Source organism: Atta cephalotes, assembly GCF_000143395.1.
Source record: "Atta cephalotes unplaced genomic scaffold scaffold00021, whole genome shotgun sequence".
In the NCBI taxonomy this organism is placed as follows: Eukaryota; Metazoa; Arthropoda; class Insecta; order Hymenoptera; family Formicidae; genus Atta; species Atta cephalotes.
The window spans coordinates 47972-68499 of record NW_012130085.1 but is presented as its reverse complement, the minus strand read 5'-3'; the positions used below and the strand labels follow the sequence as shown (position 1 = coordinate 68499).

The window sequence follows — 20528 nt, the reverse complement described above, 5'->3', positions numbered from 1 at the left end:
TATATATATATAATATATATATANAGAGTATATATATATATATATATATATATATATATATATATATATATATATATATATATATATATATATATATATGTATACAGAGCGTTCTTCAGTTAGCAAAAATTAACACTGATGTGAAAAGATCCTGAAAAATTGAAGATTTTTTCCTCCACCAAGTTATCTAGCCATTTACCACCGTAACAACTTCGATGCGTAACTTTAATGCGAAGCGTTCTAATTTGCATTATTTTTTGTTGTACGAATTCTATTATATGTGTTAATATTTTAATGTAATATGCGAGTGTAGATCGATGTACCGATTTTTACACTACAATTATTGGTCTAAAGGAAAAATTATAAAATAATAGCCTAAACACGCATTAAAGAGATGCTACAAAACAGCAAGGAATGATTTTTGTTATGCAATTAATGATGAACTCGCACTATGCTGGATCAATGCATATTAAAAGCTACTTTATGCAAAATATCTCAATGCAGTGATACAATATAATCAACAATGAAATGATACATATATATTTTGTTAAATAATGTAATAATATTATTAGTAAATAGTTAATCGTTTAAAATATTTATATATTTTTACACTTAATTTTGCTAATTTCAGCATATTTTTTATAGCAGCTTTTAATATGATCTAGCGTAGTGCAAGTAACTGAATTTGCTATAAATGTGTTATTCAAGTGAATAATTAACTGTTTACAAAATTTACAGTATAAAATATGTGTAAAATGACAGTGTATGCATGATAATTTATTACGTCATTGGCATTACCCAGCTTCAAGCGTTTGCCAAAGCCAAGTTTCAGGGAAATTCTTGCGAACTTTGACCTTCTCGGGCGGTAATGCAGCAGCCGGACCTGAGAATCCCCCAGCGGATGCAAACATCACGTCTTCGATACTATTTCTGTAGTATACTACACATATATAAGCTTGGTTAAAAAATATATAATCTAATCTCACCGAAGTCAGCTCAACGGTCGATCCTGATTAAGAGAATCAATCAAGAACTAGGATGTTATTCTCATGCTATATATTATGAGTAAGTTGGAATATGGTTGTGTCACATATTCTACAAAATATTTTTTTAATTTAGAAATATTTATATTTAACGAATGTTATATGTTTTAAGTGCGCATTATGTTTTTAAGTGCGCGCGTTAGTCTTTCACTAAATATACACACTACCTTAAATTTTGTATTTCGATACTTACGTACAGGGAAGTTCTCGTGGACGTACCCATTTGTAAGGATTATCACACCAGTTTTCTGTTACAAACATTTGTTATTTTAATCTGATTATTAGATAATAATTAAGAAGATAATATAAGTATATCGTGGAATATTTTACTTGAAACACATCGTCTGCTGTTCCTGAGCCAGGCCTCCAAAGAGGGCGGCCGAAGAATCCATCTGCGTGTGGTGATGCTTCTGCTTTATCGTACGTTTGTAGTTCTTTGTATACTTGATCCTACATATAATTAATGAATGCTATCAAAATAAAGTATGTGAAATCACGCATACAGAAATTTACAAATTTATATGTATATGTATAACGTACTACGTACATAAGAAATATCATTTCCAGATTTTAGCAAGAGGGATCTCTGATCAACGCCTAGTAATCCGATAAAAGAATTTGGTTTCGCAGATATCATAAGATTAACATTTTCTCCGGGCATAACTTCACCAGGTGTTATTTTAATATCAACCTATATGTATATATATATATATACAAATTGATATTATTTATCCACTCTCTAATGTATAATACAACTTTTTAACAGATATTTTAAATAATAACTCACATGATTTTGAAGTACTCCTGTAAGTTCAACGTCTAACGAATCGGCTAGTACTTCTCCATCTGTCCGTACATAGTATACAATTACATGCGCAATAGGTGCCATGACATATGTTGCTAAAAATCTGGAACGTGTTTTTAATCGTATAAAATATTAATTTTAAACTGAAACTCAGTCTAGGATTTCAACAACTTGTACGATCAGGCTATTGAATCTCAAAATTGTAAATCTTTTCTGTGTCTCGAAAGATCTGAGACCAACTTAAGATTCGACTATCGGAAAATTCCGAGTAACTCTTCTAAAAACTTCCTTAAAGGTGACCATACGTGGTCAATAATATTAATCAGTAATATTGGCAAAATATATATCAATATTTTAGTATTTTTACGACCTTAAGATCAATATTATTAACAATAATTTTTTTACTTCAGTTTTACATTATTTATTGCGCTGTAACATACTGTAGCATGGATCCTAATAAAGCGATACTCATGCTCGAGAATCAAAATCCAAATCATCGTCAATATTCTACGTCAACCATTAATATTAACCACACACGATCAGTAATGTTAAATATTGTCAGTATTTGTTAATATTATTTAATAATATTATTTAATATTTCGGTATTAATTACCGTGTAGAGTCTTTACACACACACACACACACACACACACACACACACACACACACACACACACACACACACACACACACACACACACACACACACACACACACACACACACACACACACACACACACACACACACACACACACACACACACACGTCATCTTGTTGCCGTATTTTCCAATGAGATCTGTCATCACAGCTCCCGTACAATATAAAATGAGAAGATGATTGCTTCGTTCGAGAAGCCATCGAAAATCACGAGAGAACAAATGCGAGCTACATACGCTGGCACTCGCGGAGGTAATGCAATTTTTGCAAAAATTCTGTGCGTAGCTACGTGCGCACGTAATGTTCGATTTCACGGACGAATTAAATTTTGCGTAGCTATGGCGACTATGCCGTAATGCTTTACACGACCGCAGGCGTTTATCGCGAACGCGTGCCCCGTCTGGTCCGTTCGACGCGCATGGGCATATCACGGCGAGGGTTGGAATACACGCGTACGAAACGACATGTACGTGCAACGGGCATTGCACATTTTATCGCTGCATAATGGTCTCCTGGCGGTTCGTTACCACCTACGTAATAAAGCCATATTAAACAAGATGGCTTAACTCGTTAAACCCTCCCGTCCTTCTCATATCCTTCGCGCGCGTCGACAACGAATGTTGCTAAACGACATCCACGTATGGAAAACACGCTCACACCCTCGCCCGCGTCTCTAGACATTTTTAAGCGTATATCAAGATACATTTACTGTCTCCTCTTCCATCCTTCGTTACGTCGATAGCTAGAGCTAAATTTACGAAAATTATTTCCTACAATGGATGTAAATCACGCATTGAATGTATTATAGTATGAGTTCGTGCCTTTGTGTTTAATGTTTAATCTTTCAGATCTTTTAAGCTCAGTTATGGAATTTTTAGAATCTCTTGTGGATCTAATCATCATCAGACATATCTTTTAGATCAAACACTCCTTTATATTAAATTTCTCTGGTTCAGTTAGAAAAATAATCATACGTCGAGTATTTTCCACAAAATAAAATAAGTGATTTTCGAATAATTACTTACGTTTTTTTCAAAAGATGAAAAATTAATTTAAAATTAATCAATTTTTAAATTGAAATAAAGGTTTTAATTAAAATTAACGTTTTAATTTCTAAAATAAACAAATTATGAAAAAAAATGATTGAAAAATATATATAATTATTGTCAGTATTATTATAGTAGCTATTTTGCCATAATCAGCTTTGTTGACGTATATTCTCATGCAGCGTTAAACATTAAGTCATTAATTTACGCTAGCATAATAGATTTAGACACATTAATGATTTTAGCCGTTTGTGCATGCCGTGTTATACATAAACACTGCGAAACTAATGCAATTAGTTTATACTTCGCGCGAAACGCGAAATGTCTAATATGTTATGACATTGTTTACTATGAATATCATATGATATCATCAGTAACTTCGCGATCGATAAAATGTATCAAAAATTCATCGAAACGGAATATAATGCAATTATAAACTCTTGAAGAGATCATTTTACTTCGTTTTGATAAATGGATCCTGCATGCGGTGTAAGCAATATTATTGCGTAGAGAATAATGCATTGTTCTGGTAATCCTCATTTTATTATTACATAATAATCCGTCTATTGTCGAGAGTGCCTCGCTATTTCATAATAGAGCAGTAAATAAGCAAACTTCTCTCCATTAAATTCCCAACGCATTCTTTTTCATCCTTCTGTTCTTCTCGATTTATACGAAAGGATGCAAATGACAATTCATCCTTGGTTCTTAATGGTTATTTTTATTGCGACCTTGACACTTAAATTAATAATGATCGTCGAGATATCGAAGTAACAATGTGGCTCTTTACTTTCCATTTCGTCAGTTTCATAATGTAAATTTACGTCATTACTTTTTTATTAGAACACTTGGCCTGAATCGAGATAACAATATAAATTTTATTAATTATAAATTCACAGTATGATACATTAAGCTGATTAAATAAAATCTGATTTAATATTCAAAAATTTCCTTTGAACTATCTCGGAAAGAGTAAATAATTTTCAAGCGCATAAGAATGTTTAAAGTGCGATACTTAAATTATCATGCCGGACACGTTCACCCTTCTGTTCTTGTCTCAATAAACATTATCTCGTAGAGAAAAAGGCCGTCAGGAAACACGCAAAAATATCGGCTTTTACCTTTGCATGTAAACGAGTCGGAATACCGAATCGTCCTAAGTCTAAAAACGCGGCACGCTCGCGTGCTCGTGAATAACGAAGTTAGCGTCGTCGCGCCTTATACGGTATGCCGGAGCGTCCTTTCCGGCGGAAGGGCGATTTTTCTACGTCCTCCCTCTGCCAAGGACGACGACGTTACACCGGTGGGGATCCGTGCGACGGGTTAGTATTGCGTCGATATGTCAGTCCGTCCTGGCAACGTGTGCTCGTCGTCTTTGCATTTTATTAAGTCCGCCGCCGGCGAGGATGTATAGGGTACCTTCCGTCATGTCGCCGAGGGATAGGACAACCGGAATTTATGGGCGAGGATTCCGCCCCTGAGTCCGCCTTTTACATCCGAGGACATTTTGCGCGAAAACGTTTCGGCGAATAGCGCGCGTCTAATACTGGAGGCCATCGCGAGCACCCACGTGACGGATCGCTCGAGGGACGGCCGACTCGAGATTTTTCCTCGTGGTGGTTCCTGGAAAACTCACCAAGTCGCGGCGAACGTTACTTTCTCCGCGATACTTATCGCCAGCAACTTCGCCGGGAAATTGACGCGGACGTTTCGTTACTCGCAAATGAATTTCGCCGAACGATCGACGACTGTCGATCGATCTATTTCTGCTTGAATCGACCCCGCGTAGAAACTTCTACTATATGGATAGAAATGTACCGAATTTCGACACCGCGAAATAACTTGGCAACAAAATGAATACGTATCGGGAATACGTAAAACGTGGTAAAACCAATGATTGCAGAAAGTTTACTCTTTATGATATTGGCTCTCTTTACCGAACTGATAAGTAAAAATGAACTGCAAAGTTACAATCATGACATATTGCGTACTTCTGTTGTTTCTTTCTAGAATTTAGTATGAAATAAGTTTGTTCCGTACAGTTTAATATATTTCTTCCTACGCGACGTCAACGTACTTTTTGTGTTTTATCGATCTTACAAATAGGCAATGACTTTGAACGAATAAATTCTCCATTTTCTGTTCTCGAATTCTAGTTTTAGGGAGAAATACGTTGAAAACTTATCTTTTTAGAAAGAGACGGTCGTCACCGCGAGCAAGTAAGAAAGAGGAACGCTTTCTTCGGAGAAATATCGTACGCTATAAAAGAGGAAATGCAAGGTATCTCTTTTACAAAAAGATTTTGCTTCATGCCCCCTGGGAAGAGAGATACGATTTTCTAGCACCGCCAGCATAGTACTCGTACTTTACATTAGTCGCTTTTATGCACCTCGCGTTTCGCGTGCAATCTGAGGAATTCCTCGTAGTGACGCGTATCAAATTACGAGACGTATTGCACCCGTTTCTTTTTCGCATACCGAATTTTGGTGGAGCACGGTTTCCTCTCCCTTTTTTTTGCAAGAGACAAGACAAGGCTAGAAACCAACCCCCTATAGTCGGAATGAAAAACAGGGGGAATAAGAAAGAGAAGGTTTTCTTTCCAAGAAATATTGTGTGCTATAAAGGAGAAGATACGCTTGTACTTTATTCACAAAAAGATTTTCATTGCCCCCGCTGGCGAAGGAGATGAGATTTTCTGATAGCGCAGCATTCTCTTGCATATTCAAAGGCATTCCACGCGCGAATCTTTCGGTATCTAATAGCGCAGAGCGCGTTCGACGCATTTGTGAAAATTCGATCGAATGTAATTGCGAAAGTACTCGCTTGAATGGCAAAATAAATTTAATAATATCGAACTTTTTGAAAAATATTGTATGCGCTATAAAGACGCGTCGTTCTGTTTAAAGGAATGCATGCGGTTAATTTGTTATCGGGAAGAAAGAGAGAGACACTCAGTGAACTTCTTTGCGATTAGAGTACCAAATTCTGGTTTACATCCAAAAATACTTGGCAGGAAGAAGTTTCTTGTTGTGAGAGCGTTTAATATATCAGAGACTATCCTACAGGATCGCGTGATAGATCGTTCGAGGGACGACCGGCTAGACGTTCCTGACGTAAGAAAGAGTCCGCGGAAAACAGCGCAGTTATCCCTTGTAGCACGATGGAGGGGTGGCATTTTATTATTTTCGACATTCCACTTCGGGGAGGATGGTCCGAGATTCGTCTCGAGGATCGAGGATAAGGGTCCGAGAAAATTTTACGAAGCGCGATATCGCTTCATACTCAGTTTTGAAAAAACGGATTTTGTGAACGACGTTTTTCTTGCCGGTACGAGATAGCGGGTGTTGTAGAAATGATAAATGAGAGATTTCTTCCGGAAGTATCGCATCGTGAAAATGGGCGCGTTGTTCGCGAAACAAGACGCAGTAAAGTGAAAGGAATAAAAAAACTTGCATGAGGATCGATCATGTGTTTTTCAGCGAATTTGTTCATTGTTTTCCGTTGTGTTAAATGACGTGAACAGAAATCAAAATAATTTCATTTTGCATATGGTTTATATATAATCATCTGCGCAGTCACTCTTTCTTATTTTTTCATTTTGATTTTATTTATGAGAAGTTTTCACTATTATTATTAATCCTACATTATTTATGTAATATTTAATATATATATACATAATTATTCGCATGAGGTATTTTTGTATCTGGTACTGCAACATTATATTTTATTTTTTATTATTCTCTTTGGTGATTTACAATTAAATAGAGATTCATATTCTATACATTCTTTAGGTGAAAATAAATCTAATTTTTTAAATTGTAAAACAATTTGAGCTAAATATAATAATGTTTATAAATAGCACTTATTTAGCAAATTAATAAGACTGTACGGAAAGAACGATTTTGTTAAAGGATCTAAAAAATTTAATTAGATACAGATCTGAAAATAACTTTATTGTATAAATCATAAAAATAATTACATAGGATCTTAAGCTTGGTGAGCAATGCTGTAAAAAGTTTTGACATTCTAGCAATCTGGATTTCTATATATTTATTTTGAAGAGCCAATAAAATTATTTTCTATAACACAATATAACAATATAAAAAATTATTTCCAGATCTTTATCTAACTGTTAGATAAACTGTCATCTTCAGCAAAATCGTCTTTTTTGTGTGAGTGTCACCCCATGTGAGTAATGAAAGGTTGACATCATGTCACGAAAATATAATAAAAAATAACGCAGAAAGAGATATCGAAAGTGTCGAGGAATATACTTCACATAAAAATTTTGCGGAACTTACTTTACAGCCTCACTTTTCAAACCACATCTTCGCATGTATAAAAGATTTTCATCGCATGTCGCGAAACTGCCGGATGCGATTCGCATTTCGCGTGTTGTGAAGTGTGGTTACGCTGTCAACCGAAGCGAGAACTTTGACGACGTTTCCAATTGTTTGCGGTACACAACCCCCGTCGCGGCAGACGGATTTAACTTCGCTGCGATCATGTGTTTCGAACAGTGCCGAGGTACAAATCGATGTATGCTGTAGATACATACACGCATAGGCGCTTCGAGGTAAACGTGTTAAAATATGTATTAAGCAAACTTTTGCGTAAATAGTTCGTAAGTAATCGAGAAAATGACCTGTTGATGCAAATATTGGAATGCTATTAGGATCTAATTAAAAACTATCTACACACATCGTCGATACTGTTACAAATAATCTACCAATTTCATTAAAATATTTCGTAAATTGAAACGTAACGTAAAAACATGTTATATCGTGTTTGTAATAAAACGTTTACTATCGGTATTCTTTTATTTTACAACGCATGTGCAATTCATTGAACTTCATTCGTTTCTACCACGAATCTCTAGAAATAAATTCTGAAAAACGACTCGGTTCTACTGATTTCGTGCAACGAAGCTTTTCAAAGAATTGCGAAACGTTTTATCGCTACTCGAATTACACGCAATAATCGATTAGCTTTCGATACACCTATAACATTCGTTCGCGATAAAACGTTTCAATATAAAATAGATGACTTTCCGGGGTAATTAACCTTGAATTAATCACTGACCTAAATTTAGCTGAAGCTAACTCTCTTGGGAGTGTAATCGCGATCTGGTTGCGACTTTCCAGTTGCGAAAATCGATGGCTGTTGTGTATCGCCTTGGAGCACCACGTTGGTAACATCTAAGATTTAATATCGAAATATAGAAGAGGTAAGGGTAAGATCGCTCACAACCACAGGCGCTTGCGGTCTCTTGTAGGAGAGAGGAGCTTGGAAGATGCAGCTGAGACTTTGAGCTTGCGGTTTAAGCGTAAGAAGAGACGTGTTCAATCGCGCAGATGCACTTGGCTCGCGGAAGGACGACGACAACGAAGAAGAAGGCGGACGGTGTGTCGCCGAGTTCAGTTTCTTGAGCCATTATTTACAAATCGCATTACCGCAATGCATCGCGACCAGAAACTTTTAGTAATGGAGTACGGGGGCTCGACGATGTGCCGCTTACCAGCCCTCGCGAACGCTCGTCTCTTCGAATCAATGTACCGACAAATTTCGGATCACCGTCGCGACGCAGTTTCTGCGTGCACCGGCGCGATGTCTGCGACGAAAAATAACAGGCTCGTTTATATGCGAAATATCGCCGACGTGTAAATCACACGCTATGAGTATCGTGCCTGCACGCATCGTACGCATATGAGAGCATGTGTGTATCGCATTGGAACATCTTGGCCGAGGAAGAATATGCACAATCATCAATGTAACAACATATAAAAAAAAATATCATTTTGTTGCTAAGAAAAGTGATCACTCAATTTACTTTCTTCTTTTTATGGTTATCTTTAACAAAGAATATTTTCTTGATAATAAAATTAAAATATACTTACTATAAATTTTAGAACCCATTATTATGCATTCAAGATAAGATATATTTTTTTTTAAGGATATTATAAAATTGATCAAAGAAGCGGCTTTATACGATAAGCAGATCAAATTTGTTTTTCAAAATTAATAATCTTGATTGAAGTTATAATATTAAATTTACTAGGATTTAGAATATATTTTGAATAAATTTAATGCTTGTGAGGAACTTATGATATAATAGATTTGCGGATACATAAACTTTTGAAATAATCTTGAAACAAATAATTATTACATGCGTACAGTATTTTTCTGTGTAGCAATAATTAGAATTATATTTAGTTTTACTAAAAATATGCAAATTTTACATACAATCGATTGAGATTCAATCTCATATATATCAATCTTTTCTTAATATACATTTTTTTCATAAAAAAAACAGCATATTTTGTGATCGACATAAATTTTAAATAATTCAAATATTAGTAAAATGAGAAAGGCGACAAATGGTGATACAATTGATACCGTAGAGGAAAGCGATATATTTTCCATGTAAACGTTGGAAACTTAAGAAAGTCATTCTGTCGTTTTGCAAATTTATTTCTTGCTTCGTTGTAATGTTTTAACCGGGCGATTGCGCCGCTTGTTTCTTTCGCGCTTCGGACCATTCGCCAGGCATAAATCACGGATATCCGTTTGCGCGGAAATGCATTGAATTTATGGTTAATTCGATTATACCGCCCTCCCGACGCTGGATACCTTCAGGTTCTATTGTTCGCGGATACATCGACACGTCTAAGGAGAAATGCAGAAGTAATGTATATAAGCAGACTGTTTTCGACAGCGTAGATTCATCGTCGCGAGTTACGTTGATAAATAAGTTCTCGGAGCCGCCACCGCTCGTTCCATTCTTCGTTTGATTTAAGATCGCGGAAAGCGTGCGTCTCTAAAGCGCTCTCATGTTAAATTATTATACTTTGGCTGACCTACTTTGATCTCCGTAATCTCGACTAGTTCACTCCCTTCGACCGCAACTGCCTCCTCCCGTATCTCTCGATCCGTTAAAGCAAAGTTTTCAATCGTGTATGAATATATATACATGAAATACGTATTATCATCCTTAAGTCATTTATATCCCCATTCTCGTCTTTCTCGTTCTTCGCAGTCAAAAATATTATAGACGAAACTTACATTCTTAATGCGATAAGAAAAGATGCAGTCACTGCATGATATTAAGAATAGATTTTATCAAACTATCTAATTTCTCATTAATTGCACAAGTATTTAATAAACTTGTATCTACAAATTTATCAATCTATAAATTTATCATATATTGCGTATTAATAAGGATTTCCGTTCAGAATAAATATTTTTCTCTTTTAGACCGAAGAATGCTAAACGTTTCATTTCCTGCACGAAATCAAGCGATTGTCGAGTGAACTCAAAGAAGGGATAAAATCGCTCTTTCTCATATATGTTGACTATCCATTTTCCGGAATGAAGTGAAGGACTGTTAAGTGTCCTGGGCGAAGCGATCTCGCATCGTCGAAGGATCAAAGTCCTGTCCGCGGCGCGCGACGCGAGAACAATGACGTTGGGAATGGAATTCCAGAACGGAAAGTCCCTGTAATTGGAAATCTCTCTCTTCCTATCCTTTCGTTCCTCTTTTCTCTCGCCCCGCTGTACATAGCCGATGTGAGGCTGCAGGACGGCGATCGATAGTTCCTTGACACCCGTGGGAAAATCGGATACGAGAGCTCTGCGACGCTGCCCACAGCGAGAAAGGACCCATTCGGACAAGAACCTAATACGCGAGAAGGATAAGCACGATGAAAAAGAAGAATTAGTTCGGTTTTATTCTCGTCAAGATACTATAAGGACAGAACAAAGAGTTCATCCGTGGATTTTTCTTTCGGTATTATCATTCCCATAACTAGCCCTCCACCCGGTTTTTCTCTTTACGATTTATAATTAACGTAATTACGTAGGGCTTTCTTCTCATCGCATATTACATAAATTTTACGTAAATCTGTCTGCGCTGTGAGTGACGGTGAAAAATCGCGGCCGTTTCGGAAATATTCACGAAACGCTACGCTCCGCTCAAATTAGCCTCTTTGCAGAAGGCTAAATTCAAATCCGTTAAACGTTTTAATTAACTTGTGGATCTGAACAGTGATTTAAACGGCGAGAAACCACATTTTGCATCGATGCGTAACGCAGACAAAAAAAATGTAAAATTATCGTCGAGGTGCTGAACCAGCAAAATTCAAGATATTTCACGATTTCTCTCGTAGCTAAAATCGTTTATTTTAAACAAGCTTCGCATGCAAAAAATCAGATCTTGATAAATCGATGGATATACTTGATACTTAGTGATGTCTGATCGCTTCGAAAGAAATTAGCAAATAAATACGTTGATTAAGTCATTTAATCGGATCACATTGTAGAATCAGCGCTAAATCCGCCGTCTACGAGAATAATGTGATCCGATGGATGAGCATGTCGCGTTTCTGTCGTCATCGTTCTCGTCTTCAAATATCAAACTAAGCAAAGGGACTAGATCTTCGCCGATCCTTCTCGGAATATCTACATATCGAGAAGCCTTTCGAAGGGAAACTTCGCCGATGGAATTCGTAACGAACCTTCACGTTGTCGTCTCACGATCGACGACTCGCTTCGTTTCGTGTCTTGCTACCGCGAAGTCCTGTCCGCAGGGTAATTAGATTCCGTCGAGTGAGATCAAAGTCTACCGCCATTTCTACCCCACGAAAAGCTCTGCTTCTCGAAGTTCCTCGATGTGGTCGTTTTTCTTCTGGTCGCAAACTCTGAGAGAGCGTGTCGCCGAACTTTTTCGACGAGATCGCGGCGGAAATCTCATGCAGCGAATGTAATCAATAAGTACGAAAGTAGTCGCACAATTGTTTCTTTCGTCATATTTCAAGAAAAATCATGAAATCTGTATAGCCTTAATTTTTTATTTCTTCTCACAATTTAATATATTTTTTAAATAAAAGTGATTACAATTTTGTATGGCTATAATATTAGCAAATTATAATTTTTGATGAAATTTTGTTTAATGAAAAATAGATATATAAAAATTAAAGAATTCTTAAAGAATCGCCATTTAATAAAAACTAATTACTAATAGTAATTAAATGCTTTAATAAATAGAGTTTATACGATAGATCGCTATGTCTTATTCAATTTCTTACAAAGGCATAAAGATAAGATATAAAACAGACAAGAATCTTAAGAAAACTATTGTGCGACAGAGGAACGATTCAATTCCGGAGCAGATACATTCGATACTTGCATGTGATATTGTGAAATACGGACTGAGCAAGAGAAAAGAGACGGGCGAATCAATACCCGAGGGCACAGTGCGCTTTTACACCTTTTTCTCCGTAAATGTCTCGAGATAAACGTCCTACGGCGAGCCATCGTACATGTCGCGGCAGTCCGTCGTCTGGCGCAGCCGTTCCGCCGACAGGAGGATCCCTGTGTCAGGACGAATTCATAACAGAGTCATAATTGCGGGATGGGTCCCGCAGTATGCATAATCCCGTAGTTAGCAGTTCTGCTTAACGATCCGCGAGAAGCAATCCCGACGTACCTGCCATGCTGCAGGATGGAGGCATCCCGGCCAACCCGTCCCTTATTACCACCCTTGCATTCCGCTTCGCGCTCTCTCTCTCTCTCTCTCTCTCTCTCTCTCGTCATCTCTGTGTAGGGCCATGCCTAAGCTATACATAGAAAGACGAGGGCACGTACCGCAGGGTACGTACGACTGAAACCCTAGGACCTGAGTGTGACGCGACAAAAACCGTGGATAAAGAGCAAGGGTCCGAGAAGGAGGATGAGGATGGATTGTACACTTGTACTGGAAGAAGAGAGAAAGACGAAAGAGAACAGGAGAGTTCGTTAATTACAATCTCTCTGCCTGCCACCGTTCACCGCAAGCGACCACGAAAAGGATCGGAGGGAGGAGAATGCGAAGACCCATGGCAATATCGCTTTCGGACAGTGACGCGAACCGTCAACATGGATCATGGAAGTAGCAAGATGGATATTGCCACTCTTTAAGGTAGAAGGAAATTTCACTCGTTTTATCGAAACACAAGAGAATTCTAACCGATGAAGAATTATAATTACGTTTGTCTCGTAATTTAATTTATACGCGCGCACGCGGATTAAATATTAATAATCCGATTATAATTGTCTTATTTGATATAATATAGCAAGCAATTTGATATAACATAACAGATTTTAAATGCAATCTAGTTGACGGAAATTATAATATTTTGATAAAGTTATTTAGTCATAATTTATTATTACAGACACTTCCGTTCGGATAAGTTATTTTAAATTTATAGAAATTATTATTTTATTAATATTATTTTATTTTTTTATTAATATATTTTCTAATAAGTTTCCAATAAGTTTTGCTAATATTAAAGAATAGAGAAGTTTTATAATGCTTTATTCAGCTACATAAAAATCCAGATAGAAACATAGAAAGCAACACTAAACGAGTTGAATTTATATTACATGTCATATATTACGTACCTTTTTGTTTTTGTAAAGAATATATATATATATATATATATACGAAGATCAGAAAAATGTTTTCCAAATGACAATAGCCAATTAGAGAAACATGCGATGTCGGTCGAATCTGATTCTATCAGAGATAAATGCATGAGAATACGCGCGAATAAGCGCTATATTTGTCTGCTTTGTTTCGTTAGATGGCATCTCTCGAACGCATCGATGCGAATAACGAAGCACCCTTAATTCAGCCTCGTAATTAATTATACTCTCGTTGTTGCCGTAGCGAGAATGTCCAATGGTGATTTGAAAAATTTTGTTATAACTCACACCGACATGCTCGTGAACGTTTCTCGTGCACGTATTCATTGCTGCACACACATAACTCATCGTAATCATAGTTCAGCTTCATCGCTCTTATGATTATTTGGATTCGCGCGTGGCGTGTGTCGCGACAGTTTATCGGATTATCTCGTATCAGTGACAATTTGAACTAACTAATTTATCGACAGCCTCGATACATACACACACACACACACACACACACACACGCGCGCGCGCGCATTGATTTCGAGTCAACTACTAGATAGACATAGCTGCATCAACTCACCCGTATGCGTCCTTTGATGAGCCTTTAGATGCGAGCTCTTGGTGTACACCTTCTTGCATCCGGGGAATTGGCATTTGTGTATCCTGCGTTTCGTGTCGGGCGGACTGTGCTCATTGCTCCTCGCGTGGTGCCTGTTGGCTACAGTGGTCGTAGTTGCAGTTGTGCCTGCGTGCGCGTGTTGCGTGCCGGCTACCGCGGGGAAGCCGTTCGCCGTGACGGAGATCAGTCTGGAAAAATACGATGCTTCCTCTCATTGGTTGTATTTTAGCCACGTTGTAATTAGTCCGTCGCGCGCTGTCGAGGCGCGACATCCGTGAAACGGACCCCGTGCGTGTCACGGTTTACCAGCCTCGACGAGTTAATGCGCGCGAAATAGCAAGAGTAGCGTGATCGGTAGACTGTTGAGTAATCGGTGCACGTCTCGTGCTTCAAAAGAAACGCGAGCGAATCGAGAAGAGCGCAATTCCGGCAACGGGTTAATGATGGATCGCGAGAGCGAATTGTTTTAAGTTTCTTACTCTGATGTAGCGAGAACGTTCCGAGGTTATTTCCCAACGTCAACTTTTTTTAACAAGCTCGTGTCTCTTTTTTTGTAAATTCCGTAGAAAATTACCAGGAACGAATTGGATGGGATAAGTTAACCCAGAAAGTACGACCACTTTAAGTCAGGGAACGCCAGTTACAGTTAATCAAGATAATTTCTGAGCGAGACATAACTATACGGCACATCCGTCTTTCGTAGAGTAAGTATCGCGTTAGTCGCTTGCCTCTTTCAATTCTAAAGGCAATTAAGTTTTCATTACCCAAGAATAGCAACAATGAAAGAACGTCAAAGAGGAACCGCTGGTGTCTCTTTTATCATGGGCCCGATCTTTTATCATGGGACCTTTTAACGCGGGAAAAGAAGCGTGTACGCATGATATCATTCGGAGAAAAAAATACATGAATTTTATGTATAACACTTACCTTGCAACACCCTGCGCGTTTCCGGCGGTAACCCTGACGATAGCACTCCTCCCGCCCGTGCCGTGGAGGTTGAGGTTGTGCACGTCGAGCATCGAACTTCCACTCGACGAGTGACTGGAGTTGGAATGACCTTGACCCGAACCGGGACTCGACGGCGGCGTTAGAATCTGACCTTCGCTTTCGCACCCGCTGTCCTCCTCCTCTTCGATTTCCTGCAGCAGTAAAACCACGCGCATTATGCAACGAGATTACGATTAATAACGTAACGGGATTGATTGCACGGTCCGTGAATCGCTGTCGGGAATCGTATCGGACTCGGACTGGTTACGGCAGACAAATAAACCGATGAGAATCGAATCGTGATCGCGCGATCTAACTCATTACGTCCAGGTTGGTTGCATCAATGCAACATCGCGCATCATATTGAATCAGAAATTGCTTTTGCGAGAGAGTTACTTCAGTTGGATTAAAAAGCTAATTGGAAAGATGTCTTCAAACTATATATTTACAATAAATATATCGAAATCTTTTATGTAATCTCCGTGAATTTCTCAGACTTCTCATGCATAAAATTAACATTTAAAGTTTAAAAAAGTTGATGAGATTTAAAAAAATAATTTTACACAAAATAAAAAGACGATAATAATTTTTAAACAAAAATTTCCATCTCAGAATTTTTCAAAAATATTCTAACTTGTTACAAAACAGCAAACATGTAAAAGAATATTTTTTATCTTCTATAAATTCATTTGTAATTAATTATTTTTCTAATCGAGTGCAAGTTTTTAATTACTGTTAATTTTAAATAAAATTTATTGTTTGAAATCGCTTAACATACCTCGTGTTCCTCATCTTCCTCAAGGTCTTCACTCGGTTCTTTTTTAAGAATGAGCGCCGTGCAAGAGAGGGAAGGTGAACTGTCCCAGGACAGTGCTGAACACGCCGAACTCGCCGAGGACATCGATAAAGAATCGAGGTGACGATCGAGGAGATCCCTATCGCGTCCACTGTCATTATGATCACCAGGACTGAATTTAATATCGTCCAGACAAAGAGGATCTCTTTCGTCTGACGACGTCGTCACCTGATTTACAAAAAAGTATTTTAATTTCTTAAAATAATATTTTTATATTAAAATATAATATTAAAATGTTCTAATAATATTAAAAAATAAATATCCTTTCTTTCTCATGAATCGAAGAAGGAGATAATAAAATTATCAGCATTATAAAAATAATGTATATATAAACGAAAAAAAAGAAAGATTATTTATATAATATTAGAAAGAGAAAGATTTTCTCTAGGAAACTTTGATAATAGGCAAACTAATGGTTTGTAAATATCGGCATAATCTAGTTACATACCTCCATTTTGATTGGGGGATCGAATTGTGCATTCGTTCCAGTGGATGTCGTCCACGAGATCGATGGTGCCCTGAAGAGGTTCCAGGGCGCTGTGTCCAATTCCGTGGGGAGTTTTTTGTACGATTGTAGCTTCGGCTCGTCCTTCAGGTACCTCTCCATCTCGTAGCATGTCTGAAAGAGGAAACGAGAGCTTGTTAAAGATTGAAGCGACTTAAGTATCTTGCCAAGCCGCTCACGCAGAAATGGTGGCAATGGGCGGTTCTGTGGCTTAAATTTAATAGCCATAAAAGAGAGGAGAGGAAAGAAAACCAATTACGATCAGATGATATATATTGCTTTAATAATGAATTAATTGGCTCTTCACACTTCTATATAGAATACTTAATAAATGTTTGATGAAAAATTTGTCAGAGTTCTGTGCAAGAAAAAGTATAACGGGTCGTCAGAATAATGTAATTTGACAAGTTTATAAGTTATTAGGACATTCAAATAATGATATTACATCAACTTTAATCACATATAATTAAATCTTATAAATTATTTTAATAAAAATCAGTAATAAAAATCGAGCATACGAAAATATTTCGAATAGATGAATCACTTAATCTAAAATCAAAAAGTGAAATAGTTTTTTTTACAATATATTTAATCTACTTGTATAGACGCTTGTTTGCGACGATTGCGAAGTAAGCCCCAAATGCTGTAGAAATTATCTTTAGGAGTCAAGCATCTCATATGGGAAGGTACATCGCCGTCAACGCAACTACTCGCGAGTTTGCAAAGTTGATGCTCTCCCGTAGGCTGTGTCAGTTTGGTACAGTTCCTTGGAGAGAGTACAAAGTTATGCTACTCACTGCGAGGAATTATGCACCAACTATACCACACAAATGAGATTATAGCACCCCCGGTTCTGGTTAAGTCTCCTTCGGGTCCTTCGTCCTGTCGACTTCTCTTTGAACGCTTCGCATAGTAAATAAACATGAAATAATAGCTGCGCCATAATATATTGCTATTTTAATACGTATTACGTACGTAAGTTTTAAACACTAACAATATTATGAAACAACGGTCTGTTCAGCTTTGCGAGAATTCGATTATCGATTCTTGCAGGAATTACGATTAAAATTGTCCATTTTCACTTAAACGCCATTGTTTCCACTTACTTTAATGAAATTCTTTACATTGTTACAGTCAAAGAAAATGTAATAAGATACAGTTAATGTGAACAAAAGGCAGACAATTGACGCAAAAATAAGAAACGTTTAATGTACAATTTCGTATATTCCCTTTTTTTAATTAAATTGCATGCAATTTTATTATTTTCTAATACTTTTACGTTTATATATAAATGATATTTATATTTTTCTTTCGTACAGTTTTATAACTTATTTCTTCTTATTATTGTTATATTCATGATACTATCATATCATTATCGAGATCAACAACAAATATTAATTATATATAATTGAATACAGTATTCTGTGGGAGTAAATTATGCCAATGTTGAACAGTCATATTATTCTTCTTTCCGCCTGCGAGCTAAAAATGATAGCTGACGCAAGCATTCTTTGTGCACTTTGATATCTTCCTTCGGGCATTGTCTGCCAATTTATTATTCGCCCTAACGGTTACCATCAGGAGCGGTTCTGTCTGATGCTATTACAAATGAAGCTATTCGGCTTTTATAAAGCTACTTTAAGAAGGTTTGTTACATACCGACGCTGGTAGCGGCATAATATGATGCATCGAGAAATATGTTCTTAATGGCATGTCATCACACGCCTTAATAAACTGCCTCTTTGCAGCAGACAATTAAATTACGGTAGTGTCCACTTCAGCTTTTTAAAAACAAAATTTAAAAGTAAAACGCCTACAGCCTTATTTTATGTCAAATCTCCGATTAAAAAGTGTGCGGGAACTAAGTGAATTAGGAAATACTGTTTTTCGCGGTGAGTGAATCGGCTTTTGAAACCGCAGTATAAAATTAAAGGAGGAAGTGTGCAAGGCTTCCTTAGTTATCTTTAATACCGTAATTTACGATAAGTACGTCTAGAATCAAACAACGAGCAAGAAGTCAAGTCTATTTTCCCGTCTGACAAAGATTCTTCGGGAACTGCAAAAAATGGCTTCGCGCCGAAGTTCGAGGGCTGCGTCTAATGCCGTCGGTCCCTTCTGCGAGAAAAATAATCGCCGCCGGGCTCCTTCATTATTCACGATTAAAGTTCGTCCGGAGGCACCGTGGGTACGACTAACGGCGTTAATATAACTTGGAAAGGAATTTTATCACTCGCTTAGGGACCGTTTCTCCTTCCCTGGGGCTTGCTCCAGCATCAACTGAACTTTACTAATCCTGACCTCCGAGGCACAGCTCTATATATAGACGACTATCCGATCTATCCGTCGACTTAATCTGTCAGAAAATCTTCGAGGACAACAACGTTAATCGACGTTGCAAATAGAACGATATTAATGCGTTCGAAAACCATGTGAATATTGATTGATAATTAGTAATTGATTCTAATTAGTAATTAAAGACGTTTAATGTTTCAATAAATTAAATATTTTAAATATATATCTTTTAATAAAATAATTAAAGTTAACAAGGTAAACGAAAAACTAGAAAGAAAAATATAAAGTTTTATAAAACGTAGGAAAACGAAAAGGAAACCTATGTCTCTGTTAAATGGATTCATTATTGAAATAAAAAGATAAAGGAAATATTTTAGAGTATTATTGAGAATAATGAGATAATGAAAAATAGATGCTTGTGAATAAAAAAATAATGAAAACTCTTTGATTATTCAGTTTCAAAGCAAATGTAAGTTAATATTTGATAATCATTATGATAACCTTTATACTTAATGAAAACAAAAGCATTTGCAAACTCATGCTTAAATAATTTGTGAACAGTATCAAAATTTCATCATTTTTGTTATGATATAATGTACAATATTATACAATAATATACAATAATATTGATTCTACAGCACCGTAACTCGTTAAATAGGAAGCAAATGCATTTACAAGGCTACGTACAACTCGCTTTCGGGGAAATGGAGTTCAATCTTTCGCAGTTTTTAGATTATTCCGGGAAGGTGGATGGTTTCGCGAAAGATATTTTAATTTTCTTTGTTTCTCCCCGTAACGTAAACCCGGCTCTCTCAGCTCTACTTAGAAGTGCGCTGCGCGAAGGAATTGCCTGGAAAAATAACCGGGAGCTTTCCGGTTAAGCGCACACCCGTAGCTTTACGACTTCGCAGAGACGAGCCGAAGCGTGTTCTTTCGCTATTGGCTGCGTTAAATCCAAAACTGCGTAATAATTTAGAAACTCACGGTGGTGTCCGTCTGTGTGTCCGCGGTCGATCACAATAGTCACACTAACGTTTTCCGCCGGAGTGCCCTATAAGCATTCGAATTGCAGAATTCTCTATTACGCTTTTCGCGATGAGCCCGCAAGCCATTCGTCCGCAGATTTATGCGACCCTTCGCCGCTCTCTTCGTCATTGCCATGGAATTCCACCAGTGGAATTATACAGTTTGAGAACTTGTTCGCTCATTTCATGTACACGACTATTTTAAATACAGGAACATCGTCGCTTCATTTTCACGTGCGATT

The 20528-nt window shown here is 37.2% G+C and overlaps 1 protein-coding gene across 1 annotated transcript in view; it reads right to left on the bottom strand.

Annotated features, from left to right (window-relative positions):
- Positions 1–17071, bottom strand: part of LOC105619316 (Wilms tumor protein homolog) — a 22125-nt gene extending 5054 nt beyond the window's left edge. The window contains exons 1-4 of the mRNA XM_012200838.1: positions 16913–17071; positions 16387–16632; positions 15549–15760; positions 14583–14809 (exon numbers count right to left, since the gene is read on the bottom strand). Coding sequence (XP_012056228.1) covers positions 14583–14809; positions 15549–15760; positions 16387–16632; positions 16913–17071 — 844 coding nt within the window. The remainder of the gene's footprint in view (positions 1–14582; positions 14810–15548; positions 15761–16386; positions 16633–16912) is intronic.
- Positions 17072–20528: the final 3457 nt, after the last annotated feature.